The 19,236-nt window shown below is 33.5% G+C and overlaps 2 protein-coding genes and 1 pseudogene across 2 annotated transcripts; 2 read left to right on the top strand and 1 right to left on the bottom strand.

The window, feature by feature from the left end:
* The first annotated feature begins 1,606 nt into the window (after positions 1 to 1,606).
* On the top strand, positions 1,607 to 10,178 carry LOC11424645 (pleiotropic drug resistance protein 3). The gene is made up of 24 exons (XM_003609817.4): positions 1,607 to 2,269; positions 2,512 to 2,635; positions 2,775 to 2,860; positions 3,077 to 3,161; positions 3,338 to 3,497; positions 3,592 to 3,668; positions 3,739 to 3,792; positions 3,906 to 3,996; positions 4,406 to 4,707; positions 4,798 to 5,079; positions 5,172 to 5,485; positions 5,570 to 5,730; positions 5,814 to 5,917; positions 6,228 to 6,381; positions 6,481 to 6,618; positions 6,725 to 6,798; positions 6,888 to 7,217; positions 7,314 to 7,604; positions 7,713 to 7,796; positions 7,975 to 8,108; positions 8,245 to 8,472; positions 8,661 to 8,832; positions 8,927 to 9,181; positions 9,699 to 10,178. Exons 1-24 carry the CDS (start codon positions 1,941 to 1,943, stop codon positions 9,963 to 9,965), a joined length of 4,296 nt encoding a protein of 1,431 aa, XP_003609865.2. The 5' UTR covers positions 1,607 to 1,940; the 3' UTR covers positions 9,966 to 10,178.
* A 668-nt stretch (positions 10,179 to 10,846) lies between these two features.
* On the bottom strand, positions 10,847 to 13,656 carry LOC120577889 (pentatricopeptide repeat-containing protein At3g06430, chloroplastic). The gene is made up of 2 exons (XM_039829782.1): positions 13,199 to 13,656; positions 10,847 to 12,640 (listed from the first exon to the last, which is right to left on the bottom strand). Exons 1-2 carry the CDS (start codon positions 13,568 to 13,570, stop codon positions 11,519 to 11,521), a joined length of 1,494 nt encoding a protein of 497 aa, XP_039685716.1. The 5' UTR covers positions 13,571 to 13,656; the 3' UTR covers positions 10,847 to 11,518.
* A 2,056-nt stretch (positions 13,657 to 15,712) lies between these two features.
* On the top strand, positions 15,713 to 18,842 carry LOC120577890 (pto-interacting protein 1-like; annotated as a pseudogene).
* The last annotated feature ends 394 nt before the right edge of the window (positions 18,843 to 19,236 follow it).

Below are 19,236 nucleotides of genomic sequence, written 5' to 3'. Positions count from 1 at the left end.
TAAATCCTTAAAAAAATTGAATTCTACTCATTTTTATTTAGGGTTAAATATGTTTTTGATCTTTATAAATATACCAATTTTTTATTTTAGTCCCTCTAAAATTTTCCATCAATTTTTAGTCCCTATAAAATTTTGAATCACTACTTTTGGTCCCTATTTTAAAGTAAATTTTAGTATTTTTTTTTTAATGAAATTGTACAGAAATGTGTAGAATATTGTAAAAACATTTTCCAAAAAAATTTAGAATTTTTTAAGTAAACATAAATTAAATATGAATTTTTAACCATAAAAAATATAAAAATTCATATTAAATTTATGTTTTGTTAAAAAATTCTAATTTTTTTTTGGGAGAGATTTATATAATATTATGAATTTTTCTGGAAAATTTGATTCAAAAATATGAATTCTACATATGAGTTTACTTTAAAAGAGGGATCAAAAGTGAAGATGGAAAATTTTTAAGGGACTAAAAGTTGAAGGAAAATTTTAGAGGGACTAAAATGAAAAGTTTGTATATTTATGAGGACAAAAACATATTTAACCCTTTAAAAGTAGCTGTATAATCTTAAACTATAGTTTACTGTGTACGGAATCGTTTAATGGTACAGAAGATCACGTGCTCTGCATTACACGTAGTATAAGACTACAAGTACAGCAAAATACATGCTATTTCAGCACATTTTTATTCAACCAGCCGCCATTGAACCTTGACAGTCCACATGCATATAACCATATTTAATAAATTCATTCAACAATTGTATGCTAGAATTTGAAATGAATTTGCATATAAAACTTTGGCGTTACTCAAGATGAAAGGGTAGGCAAGGTAATTTAAGTAAAGATAAGTATCAAATATTTTTTAATTGAATTTGATCTTTTGTTGAACAATAACATCCAACAATTATTTAAAAAACATCACATTTTTTTGGGTACATAAACGTTATTAAATTAAAGCATCTTTGGTGTCTTGCTTCAAAAAATAGCTGGCATCATAAGGCTGCTGTCAAAAAAATAAAATAATTCATAATAGACAAAAGTGAGAACAAAAAAATTTGATCATTATTAAATTAAAGATTAAAGCTAATACAAAGTGCTTTTGGTGAGAAATCTGGGTCTATCAATTATGAAAACAAAACCACTTATATGTTTAAAAACTTACAGAGAAAAGTGATAGATAATAATCTCATAACAGTAACCAATTTTATAATTAACTACCATTGATTCAAAGATAATCACTTGTCATTATACTCATATGCATTAAAAATAATACTAAGAAAAAACCAAAAGTAAAAAAACAAATAAATAAAATAAAGCTTTCACCAACCGTCATTGGTTTGAGTGGTAAGTAACTTGAACACCTTTAACAAATGAAGAATTAGTTCATTCGTACGAAAAAAACTTAGTTGACACTTGAAAGGAGAAAAGGATTCACTTTATTTATTCAATAGATTTCTCGATATAGATTAGTTATTGTTAATCGGATATGAATACGTCATTCTTAACTTTCATGGAAAAAAACAATGACAATAAGGACTTGTGTGCAGGGTCAAGTCAATGAAGGGAAGGGAATAGGGAAGAAGAAATTATAAAATAATAATTGCAGAGAAAAGGAGAAGAACCAAAGTAAATAAACTCTAATCTAACATCTCCTTTGTTGTCTAGTTGATGTAACAAAATAAAAAAAACAGCTCTCTCTTCATGTGAAACTTTGACAATCATATGATTAAATTGGTTTGTTTCCTAATCAAGAGTCACTCTCAAGAGGTGGCTGCTTTTGAAGCTTAACAAGTACTTTCAAACACACTCAAATTCTATGTTTCTTCCTTCATGCATCACTTCAAATTCAGTAACAATTATTTGAAACTTTTTACATCACATATTTGTGATTGTTAGAAGTTTATAAGCTTCATTTCAGTAGCTGCTTCAAGCAAAGACTAGTTATGGAGTTAACTCCAAGAGGCAGAAATCAAGGTCATGTAGTGACCTTTGATAGAGATGCAGATTCTTTTGTTGAGGAAGATAAAGAGCTTCAATCTAAATGGGCTGCTATAGAGAAACTACCAACTTTCAAAAGGATTAAAACTTCTTTTGTTGATGAAATCACTCAGGAGGAGAATGGTAGTAGATGGCAAAGAAGTAGTAGCAAAAGGGTTGTTGATGTTACCAAACTTGGAGCTGTGGATAAGCGGTTGTTTATTGATAAGCTTATAAAGCATATTGAGAATGATAATCTCAATTTATTGCAGAAACTTAGAGAAAGGATGGAAAGGTAATTTATTTACACTTGGCTAGATTATGCTGCAATTATTTTCATAAGTTCTCTAGGATAGCTTATGAAAACAAGTTTGACTTTATTTTATCTTTTGTTATAGAAATAGCTTATACATAAACACTTAACTCAATAAACTCTTTTGCTATGTTTATTTCACTCAATTAAATGAAGGGAAGTATTATCAGTTTATATTAGTAGATTATTTTGAAAAATTGACTGAAATATTGGTTTGTTTTCAGAGTGGATGTGAAGTTACCTAGTGTGGAGGTAAGGTACAAGAACCTGAATGTAGAAGCAGAATGTGAAGTTGTTCAAGGGAAGCCACTCCCTACTCTATGGAACTCTTTTTCTAGCTTATTCTCAGTAAGTATGCTTCTGGAACCAACTATGCAAAAAGCAGTGTATATGTTAGGAATTCTGGAATTAAAAAAGATAAAAAGCAAAGAAATATTTGCATCCTTATTTGTTCATGAAAAGATGGCCTAATATGTGATTTGAACAGGGTTTAGTGAAGAGTATAGCATGCAATTCTCAAGAAACCAAGATGGGCATTCTGAAAGATGTCAGTGGCATCATAAAACCATCAAGGTAAGTGAATATGTTACAAGTGTATAACACTTTAGAACATGAGACAAATTATTTAGGAACTGATTACTGACATAACATGATGTACTCATATGCACATGAATCAAGCACAAGCATTCAGAATCTGGTTCCTTAAAATTCACAAATAGGAAATGTTCCATTGACAAATTAACACGGATGCGGTAAATGTTAAGTTATGAATGATGGTTCTTAATGCAGGCTTACTCTTCTTCTTGGTCCACCTAGCTGCGGGAAAACTACCTTACTAATGGCATTGGCTGGAAAACTAGAGCAATCTCTGGAGGTCAGTATTTTAAACACATATCAATGGAACAAGTCATTTAATTCAAGTGAATTTTTGAGCATAACTCAAAAATCAATCAAGATTAGGCCTACTAATGCAAGGCATTGAGAAAGCTGAATTTCCGTACTACAATCCCCATGATATCCTACTTAGGCTACCTTTTTACTTATCTTTAGGTTTCTGGAGAAATCTGTTACAATGGTCACAAGCTAGATGAATTTGTTCCTCAAAAAACATCAGCTTACATAAGCCAGTATGACCTGCACATTCCGGAGATGACAGTCAGGGAAACAATTGACTTCTCGGCACGCTGTCAAGGGGTTGGAAGCAGAGCTGGTAACCTTTCTTGCTTATCCAAATCCTGGATAATCTACATAATTGTAACTAACATAATACCAGTAGGCATTCATACATATTCTTTGTGTTGCAGATATAATGACTGAAATCACTAGGAAAGAAAAAGAACAAGGAATTTTCCCTGACCCGGATATCGATACCTATATGAAGGTAATTGTCGTTAGGATAATTTGTATGTCATAATTAGAAAGAAACCAGTTAATAACGCAGACTTTTGCAGGCAATTTCAGTTGAAGGACAAAGCGAAAATCTTCAAACAGAATATGTTTTAAAGGTACATGTGCTTCAAGCAGGGTTGAGTTAGTACACATGGTTACCGAATGGCTCACTTGACATGTTTTTTTATTATTTTTTTTAACACATGAATTCAAACTTTTGATATCTTAGATACTCGGATTGGATATCTGTGCGGACACACTGGTTGGAGATGCATTAGACAGGGGCATTTCAGGTGGACAAAAGAAAAGGCTAACTACAGGTATCTTGAAAACTAAATAATGCTTTCCTGTCATTTTGTTACACAGAAAAAAAATCAAGGACTCAATAATCTACTTGTAACTTGTAAGAAATACACATGAGAAGCCTGTCCTCTTTACTAGAGCAGTGAAAATTAAGGCTAGTGTTGGTATGGCTCATAGTTACTAATAAGAGGGTAGATCGCTCGAGCCGGTGAGACTTGTAGTTTAGGAGTAATCTTGTAAAATGGACCGCAGTATTTGAACACATGTTGTAAATTGTAATCTATAAACCCTAAGCTTTAACAATAGAAAGGTTGCTGTTCTAACAGCTAGTGAGACTTGTGGTTGGACTGCATATATACTAAATATTCTTCATAGATATTTTCTCCTTAATATATACACTAAACGTTTTTCCAAATAATTTTGCAGGAGAGATGATTGTAGGTCCTATAAAAGCACTTTTTATGGATGAAATATCAACTGGCTTAGACAGTTCCACTACTTTTCAAATAGTTACATGCCTCCAACAATTGGTGCACATCACAGATGCAACAGCAGTGCTTTCACTCCTCCAACCAGCACCGGAAACATTTGAGTTATTTGATGATCTTATATTGATGGCAGAGGGGAAGATAGTGTATCATGGCCCCTGCAGTCAGGCACTTCAATTCTTTAAGGATTGTGGTTTCTGGTGCCCCGAAAGAAAAGGAGTGGCAGACTTTCTTCAAGAGGTAAGAATGGAAACTTTCCCTTACCATTGAGCCAAAGCTGAAGGCAATTTCCTTATAGCCTCACAATTTATAAATTTCATGGATGTGCAGGTAACCTCTAAGAAGGATCAAAGGCAATACTGGTACCGCACAGATATTCCTTACAGTTATGTATCTGTGGATGAGTTCTCTCAGATTTTTAAAACAAGTTACTGGGGAAGAATGCTAGATGATGAGCTCTCACAACCATATGATAAATCTCAATCCCATAAAAGTTCTTTATCATATAGCAAGTACTCCTTAGGAAAATTGGATTTGTTTAAAGCTTGTATGAAGAGGGAGATTCTTCTCATGAAACGAAACTCGTTTATCTATATATTCAAAACTGTGCAGGTTCTTACCAAATTCAAATTCAAGTTCAACTCAGCTAAGTAGTACCTGAACACTTCAAATCTAACTTGTTTCTTTTTCCTCTTATTTTGCAGCTTACCATCACTGCAATCATAACAATGACAGTCTTCTTGCGCACTCAGCTCGATATAGACTTGTTAGGATCAAACTATTTATTAGGTTCATTGTACTATACACTTGTACGCCTCATGACCAACGGAGTTGCTGAATTGATCATGACTATTACTAGACTACCTGTTGTTTATAAGCAGAAAGCATTCTATCTCTATCCAGCTTGGGCTTACTGTCTTCCAGCTGCCATTCTAAAGATTCCATTTTCAGTTCTCGACTCTCTTGTTTGGACATCAATGACATATTATGTTATAGGCTACAGCCCAGAAATAACAAGGCACGTAACTTGTATTTGTGTATCCAAACATTTTTTCTTTACTTTTTGCAAGTTTTTTCTTATATATATTTTTTATCGGATCAGGTTCCTCCGCCAGTTCCTTTTGCTTATTGCTCTGCATATGTCATCAACCTCCATGTGCCGTTCCCTTGCCGCAATTTTTAAAACTGATGTTGCAGCTACAACCGTTGGTTCATTGGTCTTAGTACTTATGTTCTTGTTTGGAGGCTTTATTCTTCCTCGACGTAAGCCACTCTATATAGTCTTAGTTATAACATGTAGTAGTACTAATTACTAAGTTACTCATCATGGAGTTTCTTCTCTGCAGCATCATTACCAAAATGGTTAAGGTGGGGTTTTTGGCTTTCACCCATGTCATATGGGGAAATAGGAATAACACTCAATGAATTTCTTGCTCCTCGCTGGCAAAAGGTATCTCCTAAGATAATTTATTTGGTTTCATGATAGATTGCAATATCGATTTATATGGATTTAATTCATATTCACTGTCAGTATAAAGATTTTATACACTGTCAATAAATAATGATTGTCAAATCATTAAAAACGTTTGACGTTTATCATAAATGTACTACTGAAGTCACACATATATTTGGTTGTGATTCGTTCAGTGTAAAATTTCCTACACTGACAGTGTATCAAAATGTATCTCCAATTATATTTTCATATATTTTCATTCATATTCGTCTACATTATTAATATTTTCATTATAATTATTATTCAGATACAAGAGGGAAACATCACCATCGGAAGGGAGATTCTCAAGAGTCGTGGTTTAGACTTTAATGCCAACTTCTTCTGGATTTCAATTGGAGCATTGCTTGGTTTTGCAGTAGTATTTGATATTCTATTTATCCTAGCATTAACTTACTTAAAAGGTGAGTCCTGTCCAAGTTATTACATGGAAAAATACCAAGCATTTTATTTTATTTTATTTTACTCAATCCATTGATTTTTTTTATGGGAAATGCATTCAGAGCCTAAGCAATCTCGAGCTTTAGTGTCGAAAAAGAGGCTGCCTCAACTAAAAGGTGGAGAAAAAAGCAATGAAATGGAATTAAAAAACAAGTCGGTAGCAGTTGATATTAACCACACATCAAAGGAAGCTCAAACAGGTAAAAAACAATAAACTACTTTATGGTAACTTATATCAAAGATGAATTCTTTCTTTTAAACAGACAGTAAGTAATTTTGGTATCTTTTGCATGGTTGGTTATACAGGGAAAATGGTCCTGCCCTTTTTGCCACTGTCAATAGCATTTAAAGATGTTCAGTATTTTGTCGACACTCCTCCGGTAATATAGATAACTAGGTTATTGTCATATGATTATGTATATTGTTGAAAAGTTTGTCAATTAAGAAATTTAACTGTCCTGTTGAGCAGGAGATGAAAAAGCACGGTTCGAATGAGAAACTACAACTGCTCTGCGATATCACTGGAGCTTTTAGGCCAGGAATCCTCACTGCATTGATGGGAGTCAGTGGAGCAGGGAAGACAACACTCATGGATGTCCTTTCGGGAAGAAAAACTGGAGGTATCATTGAAGGAGATATAAGAATTGGAGGGTACCCTAAAGTGCAAAAGACATTTGAAAGAGTTTCAGGTTACTGCGAGCAGAATGACATACATTCTCCATATATAACAGTTGAAGAATCCGTTCGTTACTCAGCTTGGTTGCGGTTGCCGAGGGAGATTGATTCAGCAACAAAAGGGGTATGACATTCTTATCTTATCACTTGCACCGTGTTTTTTTCGGTCATTCTCACATAAAAGATGTATTTTGTAACTTTTTGTGTGTATACTCGGCAGAAATTTGTGGAAGAAGTCCTTGAAACAATTGAACTTGATGATATAAAGGATAGTTTAGTTGGCATTGCTGGCCAAAGTGGCTTATCTACCGAGCAACGTAAAAGACTAACCATTGCAGTGGAGCTTGTATCGAATCCATCGATAATTTTTATGGATGAACCTACATCAGGTTTGGATGCTCGAGCTGCTGCAGTAGTTATGCGTGCAGTCAAGAATGTTGTTACCACCGGTAGGACCACAGTTTGCACCATACATCAACCAAGTATCGATATATTTGAGACTTTTGATGAGGTATTCAAAAGTGCCTTCGGTCGATATATTTGTGAAATCACTTCGGTTGACATATTGCTATGGATAACATACAGATAAAAAAATAAAAAAGAGTTCTCTTTCGTGCAGTTGATTCTAATGAAATCTGGAGGAAAGATCATTTATAATGGAGCGTTAGGTCATCATTCAAGTAGACTGATTGAATATTTTCAGGTATGCTCAAACCCAAAGCTAAGTACATAGTATTTTAGATTCTTGACTGATCAGTACGATCTTCTTATTTGCTTAAGTTGTTTTCGTGCGATGTGATTGACAAAAAACTGTAGTTTAGTCTTCACTCTTTTGCATGAATTGTTGAAGCTTATATATAATTAACTTAACTGTTCATCAGAGTATATCGGGAGTTCCAAAGATCAAGGACAATTATAATCCTGCAACATGGATGTTGGAAGCTACATCTGCCGCTGTAGAAGATGAACTTAAAATAGATTTTGCAAATATATACAAAGAGTCACACCTTCATCGGTGAGCATCGAGTTGGCTATCATTCATTTTCACAGAAAAAACAAACAAAACCTATCTGGTTTCAGCTATAATGACATTGATCACACTTTTGAAAGATCACTTATCTCATGTTTTGAATTACTATTTATATTTATAGGGATACCCTTGAGTTGGTGAGACAGTTGAGTGAACCAGAGCCAAGTTCAAAAGACTTGCATTTCTCAACTCGCTTCCCACAGAGTAACTTGGGACAGTTTATGGCGTGCCTATGGAAGCAACACTTGTCTTATTGGAGAAGTCCCGAGTACAACTTAATACGATTTGTGTTCATGATTGTTGCTGCAATAATATTTGGGGCAGTGTTTTGGCAGAAAGGGAAGGAAATGTAAGTTTGCTTTTTCATACTTACATATAATTTGCACATAACTCAAACTCATTCATTTAAAACATAAGAAAACATTCTTAATAGAACTGTCCAGCCATGTTTCTTAGTGTTGGCGTGATTCTAGTGTAGTTTTTAGCTCGAAGTAGAGATTAATCAAGTACTGACACATGTTTTTTCTATGGTTAAAGAAACACTCAGCAGGATTTGTTCAACGTGTTTGGATCAATGTATATTGCTGTAATATTCTTGGGGATAAATTATTGTTCAACAATTCTACCGTACGTGGCAACTGAGCGCTCTGTCTTGTATAGAGAAAAATTTGCAGGAATGTATTCTTCCATGGCTTATTCATTTGCACAGGTATAATATGATACTGCTTAAAGCAAATTCAAGCGGTATTATTTGATAGTAAAACTAGTAATGTTATAATCAACTATTTTTATTTTTTATTTAGGTGGCTATTGAAATACCATATATCTTAGTGCAAGCAATTATATATGTGGCTATCACATATCCAATGATAGGTTTCCATTGGTCAGTTCAGAAGCTGTTTTGGTACTTCTACACCACATTCTGCACATTTTTATACTTTGTGTATCTTGGAATGCTGATAATGTCATTAAGCTTAAATCTGGATCTAGCTTCAGTATTGTCAACTGCAGTCTACACCATATTCAATCTCTTTTCTGGATTCCTCATGCCAGGACCTGTAAGTCTCCTTGGATCTCCACAAATTTCTTTTTTCATAATATTGTGTTTTTGATTTTTCTTTGGCGAAACAACAACAACAACCAAGTCTTATCCCACTAAGTGGGGTGTGGTGAAAATTTTATTAATTTTGTAAAACTGATTTTGGTTAACCAAGGTTTGAATCCAGACTGGAGAGGTGTCCACATATAGTGTCTGACCGTTTATCAAACAGAATATACCTCCCATGGACGGAACCTGTGGAAAACTAAAAAAGTAGATTGACACTAAAGTGTTTTCTATTTGAACACAGTCACCTAAATGAGTTGAACAACAAATTTTTAGGCAAAAAAATCATGTTTGGAGATAACAGTTTTAAACTCAGCTTCTTAAACTAATGTTTGCCTCTCACAAAAGTGAATCGATACATTTCCTCCGTAACTTGATTCATGAGTTTGATTGGGTGAGGGGTGTGAATGTTCATTTTCCATACCACTTAGGGTCATACCTAGTTAAGTAACTATGTTTATCATGTGCAGAAAATTCCTAAATGGTGGGTTTGGTGCTACTGGATTTGCCCTACAGCTTGGTCCTTGAATGGCCTATTAACTTCACAATATGGAGACATGGACAAGGAAATACTCATATTTGGGGACAAAAAACCAGTTGGTACCTTTCTAAAGGATTACTATGGGTTCAGACACGACAGATTAAGTGTTGTGGCTGTGGTGCTCATTGCTTACCCAATCATTTATGCTTCTCTCTTTGCCTATTGCATAGGGAAAATAAATTACCAAAAGAGATAGAAACAGATATTACAGATTGCTTCTTATGCATTATGGTGGCTACAGTACAATTTTCATGTATAGAAATATAGGAATACAAGGCTGCATCATTGATCAAAACCTCTATAGCAATTGTTTATATGTAATATACAATTTTTTGTTTGTTTTTGGCAGCAATGATGTATATTGGGATATTATGTATTTTGATTTGAAATTGTTTTATTGTTTTAATTAGTATTTCCAAATTTGCTTTATTATGAATCGTTTTATAGTAATTTGGAATACAAATAATTTTTAAGACTTGTTTAGCTTTGTTGGATCTACAGACATTGAAACGCTTTTGATGATTATATGATATGCTTTGAAACACTTCTGATGATTCACTTCATTGTAATTTGGAATGAAACCGTCAATGTGAATTCGTTGCTGATGGGTGTTTTAAAGCATTGTTTAAGGTTTCAAAACAAGTTAATTATTCGTTGAAAAGTTAAATATACAGTACCTTTTATCAATGTAACTTATTGTTAAGACATGTTAAACAATGCTCTTAGGGCGCTTATTAGCATTTGTCGGCATTGCTTTGAACATTAGTCCCTTTCCAACTAGAACTTAACCACCATTTATCCCAAAAGGTGGATAAATCTAGAAAATGAAAATTTACAGTTTCCATTGCACCCTCTTCTAGAATTCCATAAGCACCCCTAGCCTAAACTAGTTGATTCTCAATATGCTTATGGAAATTGAAGTGCAAAACTGTCATGTACGCAGCTGCTGTGTCAGTTTTGCTTGATGGTTATTATAAGACACTTCAGATTTCTAGATTATGAAATACAGGTACAATATGCAGGGCCTACATGAATATGATAAATACTACTATAAGACACAAAATGAAGATAAACATATAAATAAATTAATACATGTTCAGTCAATAGTCAATACACTTCAGATTTTAAGAGTGAATATGAATCATTGCAAACTTAATAAATTATCATATTGTACCTAATTATCATACCTAGAATAAAGTGAAAAAAAAATGTAAAATACAACTGGGAATATCCGAAGTGTATGTGCTGTGGTGCATCCGACATGGTAAATGTGCAGTATGTGGATAGCTTTTATTTTGAAGTGGTTCGGCTTCCTTGGCTATAATACCATCATCCAGAAATCTCACAACTACGTAAATTACCGAATGGAGCCCTAACGATACTTTTAACCTGCCAAATAGCTTCCTTCGGACAAGAAGAGATGGGGTAAATGTAAACATGACCTCCAATTTGACACAAGACACGAGTAAATTCAGTCATCAGCCCTGAATTTACTTCACTTGTGCCTTGTGTCAAATTTGAGCTCGTGTTCACACTGAAAAATGCAGATGTTTAACTTTACAACAACATGCAGAAGTTAGGCAGGAGTTGATGTCATTCATCATGCAAAATGAAGCTGGAATGCAACTCAGCAACTAATCACCCGTCCACTCCAAAAGAAAATTAAACAGCTGCTCAAGACAAATGGATGAGTTGAAGAATACAGATGTATTGGCAGTCTGGACTATAAACCACAAATCAACTTAAGATTTAATCCACAGGCTGGTTCTCTATCTTATTGTCAGTTATCATCGTCTGCTTTTCCTGCTCCAAATAATATATCTTGTCATTCATACCCTCTTTTCTATATGCCTCGACCATGATTGAGTATGTTGTGTCATCCAGTGGACATTGGGTATCTTTCATACGCATGAAAACTCTGTCCATTTCCATTAAATCTTCCGCCTTTGCACATGCAGATAAGACTGCATTATAAAAGGCAGTGTTCAGAGGTATTTCAAGCTTTGCAGCCAATTGAACACTGCTAATCACTTTATGAAAGAGGCCTGCATTTGCAAAACCTTTGATAAGGCAGCAGAATGTTTTGGTATCTGCTCTCATACCCTCAGAACGCATCTGATTAAATGTATACTCCATGTTTTTAGCATCACCTGCCTCTGCAAATGCCTCAATCACATTGTTATAAGTAGAGGTTGTCCATGGAAATTGCAACTTCCGCATATACTCCATAACAGATGACATCTTGTCATACATTCTTTTCTTTCCATAGGAGCCAATCAAGATATTGAAAGTGCGTGTTTCTGGTTCTATCCCAAAATTACGGAACTTTTCATACCATTTCTCCATCATATCAATCTGACCCATATTACCAAAGACACCAATGATTGTGTTCATGGTCCAGACATCAGGCTTGCAATCAGCGCTCTGCAGCATACCTGACAGAACTTTCTCCATCTGATCAAACATCCCTGCCTTACCATAACCATTCAAAACAATGTTTTGTGTAACAGTGTTAGGCATGATGGACCTTTGAGCCATTTCTTCATACAGCAACTCGATCAATTCAAATTTGAAAATGTCCACACAGGCTTTTATCAACGTACTGTAAGTGAAAACATCAGGCTGACAAAGAGGATGGTTCTTCATCTCATCGAGAATCGATAGCGCCTCATCAATCATGTTGCTCCTGCAATATGCAGCGAGCAACGCGGTGTATAGTTCAGGAGTAGGGTCACAACCCTCTTCAATCATTGCGGTAAAAAGCTGATGGGCACGTTGGGGTTGACCGGATTTTCCAAGTAGCACAATTAGTTTCATGTAAGTCCCTTCTCTGGGTTGGTAAAAGGATTGTTCTCTTAGCATGTCAAGTGTCTGCACATGAAAAAGTAAAAAAAATTAGAATTTAACAGACTGGTATCATCCAAACTCTTAATTTGAATTGGGTTTAACTCAACCCTTCAAAACCGGCTTGGACGGTGAGAGTTATAAACAATTTTTTAGGCTATACCGCATCCAATGTGGGACTCTCAACCCCCTCCCCTCCCCTCCCCCTCACATTCAGGACTGGACATAAAGAGTGTGACCTAAGTAGCTTGATAGTGGGTGTTCCAACGAATCATAAATAGAGTCTTATAACATCTTAAAATTTGAGTTGGGTCTAATGTGGCGAGATGCCTCCACTTATAAACACTTGTACTTGTATCTCATCCATTGTGGGACTCTCAACACAAACTATACTACAAAGGCCATTGACTATAGATACAACAATAAACAGTCTAGAATAAGGGATGTTTGGATTGACAGCATAAGCACTTGTGAAAACAGCTTATAATAACTTATATATATGAAAACAACTTAACTTCATTTTATCTTATGTTATAGAAATAGCTTAAAGTAATGATTTTTAAGTGCAGAAAAATAAAGTAATACCTCAAGGGCTTGAAGCCACTGTTTTTTGTCAATGCATTCAGACAAGGCTTCAGTAACAGTGTTAGCCCAGGCTTTAGCATTGTTCTTTCTGTCCAATTTTTTCTTGACATTTTTAATGGGTTTCCTCCTCGTACTAGAAGGTAACGATGTTTCAGAAACCCCAGGAAACTCACCTTGTTTCCAGTGTTTCTTTTTGACAACAGAGGAATTAGAAGCAGAAGCAGTTTTTGATGGTGAAGATGAAACTGCGTAGAAAATTGGAAGATGGGGTTTTCTGGGGTTGTTGTGGGTGGTTTTGTTATGTTGGGGAATTGGAGAAGGAACGATGGAAGAAGAAGAAAATGTGAGAGAGACGGAAGCCATATCCATCATGATAGATAGCAAAGCTTTTTCACGACAGGATGGATGAATCAACTCAAAGTGATGTCATTTTTATTTTATTCAAAAACTGTTGTTTTGGTCTTTCATCCGTTAAACACTTCAGTCCATCGGTTAAATTTCGCCGTTAAGCAGCATCAAAATTATATAGATATAAAAAAGACTTAAGATTAATTAACTAATTTTCGTATTATAAAATTATAACGATAGTATACATAACGTGTCGGATGGGCACGAGTGTCCGTACCCACGTCCATACCCGTTCAAATTAGTAGGTACTTACCTAAGCTCGAGCCAAACCCAACAACGCAGATACTTATCTGCCCATCGTAAATATTTTTTACGGATATTCATTAGACATAGGTCCTATTGTCATCCCTAAGTTGAGCTAACAATTTTTTAAACCGACAAAGATGTATGACTTAGCTATAGAAACTAAAGTGATGGAACGAAAATGAACTTCTTAACAAATTTATCTTTCCAATAATTAATCATAATTATGAAATTTTAACAAATTTATAATTAATTTGTCGCTAGTTTAAAAATTCCAAATTTGGGGTCAATGTTTAGATGGTGTTCTAAGCATGCCTTCAAAATACAGAAACAAAACCTGACCCCCTAAGTATAAGTATATATTTATTCGGAAAAAAATTGCAATTTTGAATATTTTAGTTGAAAAATTAAAATAAATCGAGAGGTCTCTTGCAATATGAAAATTAAAAATAAAAAAAAAAAACTCAATTTTAATTTTTAAATCGAGATTTACGTTGTTTTGGTTTTTGAGTTTTTGTTAACATAAAAATTCTTAATTAATTTGTCTCTTGTCGAAAAATTTAATTTTAAGTGAGAGCCCGTATTTTAATGTTCTGAAATTGTCTACAAAAAATAGTGAAGAAAAAAATATAATATGTGTCGCTTGTAACCTTAAACTTATCAACTAAAAATCCTCTTAAGAATTTAAGTCGAATCCATGATTGATATGTCTAGTTTATTTATTGAAATAAAAAAAAATTAGGCAATAATTATATAAATTCTTAAATAATATTGTTAGTCTCAATCTTAGTTTAATCATCTAAACTGACTAAAGTTCTCGTGAGTTTAGTTCAATTGTTAAGGACAGCGGATAATATATGTAACGTCTGGAATTTGAACCCCGACCAAAAAAAAAATCTAAAGTGACTAAAGTGTAAAAAATAAGGACTTTTATTTTAGAGGAAATAAGGATTGTTATTTTAACAAACATATTTTTTGTTGACATACATATGATATTTACCATTAATTTAAAAATGATAATTGATTTTTAATACTACTGTCCCTTGCAGATTTCAATTTAAGAGTTTTAAAAATTTGCAGTGAATAAAAAAAACTATAAAAAAATCATAAAAATTACATATGGGTCAAACTTAGAAGGTCTCAAAGTGGTAAGGACGAAAAATATATTTAACCAGTAAAATCTTAATATTATTGTCACATGCATATTTGATTTAAGGACTTGTCGATTTGATTGATTGGTCTATACAGTATTATTGCTTCGAAGCTCAACTCTCCAATCAAAAACGTATAGTAAAACATTTCAATTGAAATGTTTTCATAGAGCGGTATACAACATCCAAAGTTGCTTGAAGATTTCAAAATTACACAACATCTAACTCTTAGAAGTGAAAAGACATATGACATTCATAGATTTTTGAAGTTGGTTTATTTTTATTCTTTAATTTGTAAAATCAAACTTCATACAAAATAGTTCATTTTCATTCGATAAAATTACGTCTAAATAGATAACACATTCGTCTTAAATTTGTTAAACAATATTAGTAGTCTTAATTAAATAATTTAAAATTGACCAAAATTTGTTCCACTTGTAATCGAACTCAGTTTCTCGTTAACAATTTAAAATGAATGTTTGGTACATGAAGCAATACGCTTTACTTTTTGTTTAAAAAAGTCCACCCTAGTCCCTTTACAGACAATCATAAATGAAATAAAAGAAAAGAAAAAAGCAAAGACCCTCTTCATCCGCCAAGTTGGAATGGAACCAAAGTTTTGAATAATTGACTTGACTTGACGAATAATAAATGAAATAAACAACGTTTGGTGATGTCTTTAATGCGTAACATAACATAACATAACATATGTATCGTACCATTTTCCTTTACTATATTCTTCTTTCTCAAACGGCTAAGTCAAGCAAGAAGAAGATAGATAGATAGATAGATAGATAGTTTCTCCTTCATCTCATTTCACAACACATAACTTTCTTCTTTTTGTTTTTGTGGTCCACTTTACTCCATACACAAACTCTGCAATTTCTAACAAACAGGTATGTGTGTCTTTGTCATCTTTCCAAACACAGAAACTTCTTTTGTTGTTGCCTTTTTTGTTTTCTTTTTCTTTTCACCAATCAACGCGTTGGAAACTTTATCAAAAGAATATTAACGCGTATATGATTATTTATAATTATTATTCTTTGGTTGTTTAAGTTCTCTCAATCACTCACATAAATTCCAAACTCTATCTGCTAAACTTTGCTTTCTACACAATTCTTATTTCCAGTGGTTAGTTTTACTTATACTTCTTTGTTTCTTCATTTACTTTTCTTTTCTTATCGTTAACATGTTATGTGCCTAGTCCTATTGATATTTCTATATATAAAAGTTTTTTTTTTTTTATTTGATTTAATTTAACATTTCATATTGTAAATTGTCTTCAGAACATAATAGGATCATGGGTTGCTTTGGATTCTGCAAAGAGAATGATGCTTATACTACTGCTGACAAAGGAATCTTCATGCAAACCAATCCTAACGGCGGTAAATCTCCTTTACCTTTCTTTACAATTTTCTATTTAAGATTTATACAAGTCATAGTCATAATCTTAATCACAGATTAAGTTTGCATAGTTTTCATCTGTAATCTTGCAAGTTTATCTACTAGACAATTTTCAACTTTGTTTTTGTATATACATATTACATGTTTCTTATCATTTTTTCTATGTCATTCTCTAGTGATCTGATTCAATTGTTCAAATTGAGATGTTCCAAAAATTGCCAGTCTTTGTAGTTGTATTAGCACTATAATTGTATTTCGTTTTGATTCAACTTTCATACAATGCAGGGAACACCAGTTATCATGGCAGACACACTGCAGTAACTGTTCCTCGGCACATAAATCTCCAACCTATTTCTGTTCCTTCTATTACAGTAGATGAACTGAGGTCTTTGACAGATAATTTTGGTACAAAAACTTTCGTTGGTGAAGGTGCATATGGAAAGTGTATCGTGCCACATTGAAAAATGGACGTGAAGTGGCAATTAAAAAGTTGGATTCCAGTAAGCAACCAGACCAAGAATTTCTTTCTCAGGTTCGGTTCATTAACAGTTATAAACTTACTATTAGATAATCAAAGTGACATTGTATTACATTTCCCTTTCAGTGCTTAAAATTTTAATTCTTAACATAACGCAGGTCTCCATCGTATCAAGGCTAAAGCATGAAAATGTTGTTGAGCTTGTTAATTACTGTGTTGATGGTCCTTTGCGTGCCCTTGCATACGAGTATGCTCCTAATGGATCCCTCCATGATATTCTACATGGTTAGTCACTCCTAATAATCATACCATATCAGTATCACTTTTCATTTTATGAATGCTATACAAAATATTCACATGAGAATATTGTGCAATTAATGTAACATAATTTCGGATACAGGACGCAAAGGTGTCAAGGGTGCAGAACCTGGTCAAGTTCTTTCATGGGCTGAAAGAGTTAAAATTGCTGTTGGAGCAGCCAGAGGACTTGAATATCTTCATGAAAAGGCAGAGGTTCATATAGTCCATCGTTACATTAAATCCAGTAACATACTCCTATTCGAGGACGGCGTTGCAAAGATTGCTGATTTTGATCTGTCAAATCAAGCCCCTGATGCTGCCGCACGTCTTCATTCTACCCGTGTTCTTGGAACTTTTGGTTATCATGCTCCAGAGTAAGTTATTTCTGGATGCCTGACTTTTTTGACTTCTTTTTTTTCAGTTCAATTGATATTAATTGATTGACTTTAGAGATTAATAGTAATTGGTAATATCTGTGGTCTGTGGACAGTGATGTAGTGAACAACAATCCACTTTAGACTCGATGAGTATAAATTTGGTTCCTTGTTGGTCTCTTACTACATTTTACTTTTACAGTTGTGATTTTTAAGAACTAAAAATGGCTTAATTTTTTGTATGACAGATATGCAATGACTGGAAACCTCTCTTCAAAGAGTGATGTTTACAGTTTTGGAGTTTATACTGTTGGAACTCTTAACCGGGCGTAAACCTGTTGATCATACACTTCCCCGAGGACAACAAAGCCTTGTGACCTGGGTATGATATCATTATTTTTCTCTCCTTCTGTTAACGATTTGATTTATATGCACTGGTGCAAAGATTTTTTACACTGACAATCATAATTGTCAGATCATTAAAACCTTTGACTTCTAAAGTCACCAAATGATTGATTGTGATTTGTTGATAGCACAAAACTGTCTGTTTACACTGACAGTGCATCAAAATTAAACTCTTCATTTGTATGTCTTGTTCCCCCTTATATTGAATTTTGGATTTTACATAATGTGATCTTTGTTCATTGAATTTTATCAGGCAACACCAAAGCTTAGTGAAGATAAGGTGAAGCAGTGTGTTGATGTTAGAATTAAGGGAGAGTACCTTCCGAGTCAGTTGCAAAGGTAATTTAATTTGGTTATATTTCCATTTTGTAGATGAAATGTTGTTATTGAATGCATTTTGTTTGTTATAATATAGTTTTCATTGATTTGTTGTACTTCTTGTTTTGTTTGCAAAAGTTGGCTGCTGTTGCTGCACTGTGTGTTCAATATGAAGCTGAGTTTCGACCAAATATGAGCATCATTGTCAAAGCTTTACAGCCTCTAATGAATAATACTCGTTCTTCTCAACCAAGGGAACACGCAACTTGTAAATTCACAAACCAAAGCCAGCATTTCTTAGATTGTGTTAATGACAATTGACTCTTGTGACTCAAGTGTTGAAAGTATCAGTTGTAGTATTTATTTTACCTAACATTTATTTATATTTCAAGTAAGCATATTACTAAGAAAATAGTGATTGGTAGTTGAGTCTCTGGTTTTGAATGCTTATGTTGCAGTGTCATGTTTTTGTTGCAACATCATGTACAAGTGAATATATATTAAAATGAAATTCCATCCCAATGCAAGGGGAATTATCGAGAAGCATGCTGATTTTTCCTTGATATCACTGTGTTTAATTTACATTTGGAACTTTGAAACCTTTTTAAATTTACTGTTGGATGTCACTAATAATCTTGCATCAGTATGTGCTTAATTGGTTAGGCTAATGAATCATTGATTTTGTTGGTTCAGTTCTCAAAATAATTTTTTTTAATTATTTATTGACTAATCAGGATCAAAATCAGAATATAGACATTGATTGAAAATCAAAATCATGAATCAAGAGTGAAAAAAAGTTGTATGATTAAATTTAATTTTTCTCATTTTTTATACTAAAATAAAACAAGCATAACTAAAGAGATTTTTTTTCCCTTTTTCACTTATTATTCATTCATGTAACCCATACATTCTAGAAGAACTATGGTTTTGCACAGACAACCTAACAAGAAAAGGTTA

The sequence above is a fragment of the Medicago truncatula genome, unplaced genomic scaffold, assembly GCF_003473485.1.
Source record: "Medicago truncatula cultivar Jemalong A17 unplaced genomic scaffold, MtrunA17r5.0-ANR MtrunA17Chr0c20, whole genome shotgun sequence".
NCBI classification, from domain to species: domain Eukaryota; kingdom Viridiplantae; phylum Streptophyta; class Magnoliopsida; order Fabales; family Fabaceae; genus Medicago; species Medicago truncatula.
The sequence above is the reverse complement of the archived record's forward strand: the minus strand, read 5'-3'. Positions and strand labels throughout refer to the sequence as shown.

Bases quoted from the DNA above. Each gene is read 5' to 3' on its own strand.
- LOC11424645 (XM_003609817.4), top strand. From the start codon at position 1,941: ATGGAGTTAACTCCAAGAGGCAGAAATCAAGGTCATGTAGTGACCTTT. The intron at 3,162-3,337 runs GTCAGTATTTTA...ACTTATCTTTAG, and splicing joins AACTAGAGCAATCTCTGGAG to GTTTCTGGAGAAATCTGTTA. The intron at 6,619-6,724 runs GTAAAAAACAAT...TTGGTTATACAG, and splicing joins ATCAAAGGAAGCTCAAACAG to GGAAAATGGTCCTGCCCTTT.
- LOC120577889 (XM_039829782.1), bottom strand. From the start codon at position 13,570: ATGATGGATATGGCTTCCGTCTCTCTCACATTTTCTTCTTCTTCCATC. The intron at 12,641-13,198 runs GTATTACTTTAT...TTTCATGTGCAG, and splicing joins AGTGGCTTCAAGCCCTTGAG to ACACTTGACATGCTAAGAGA.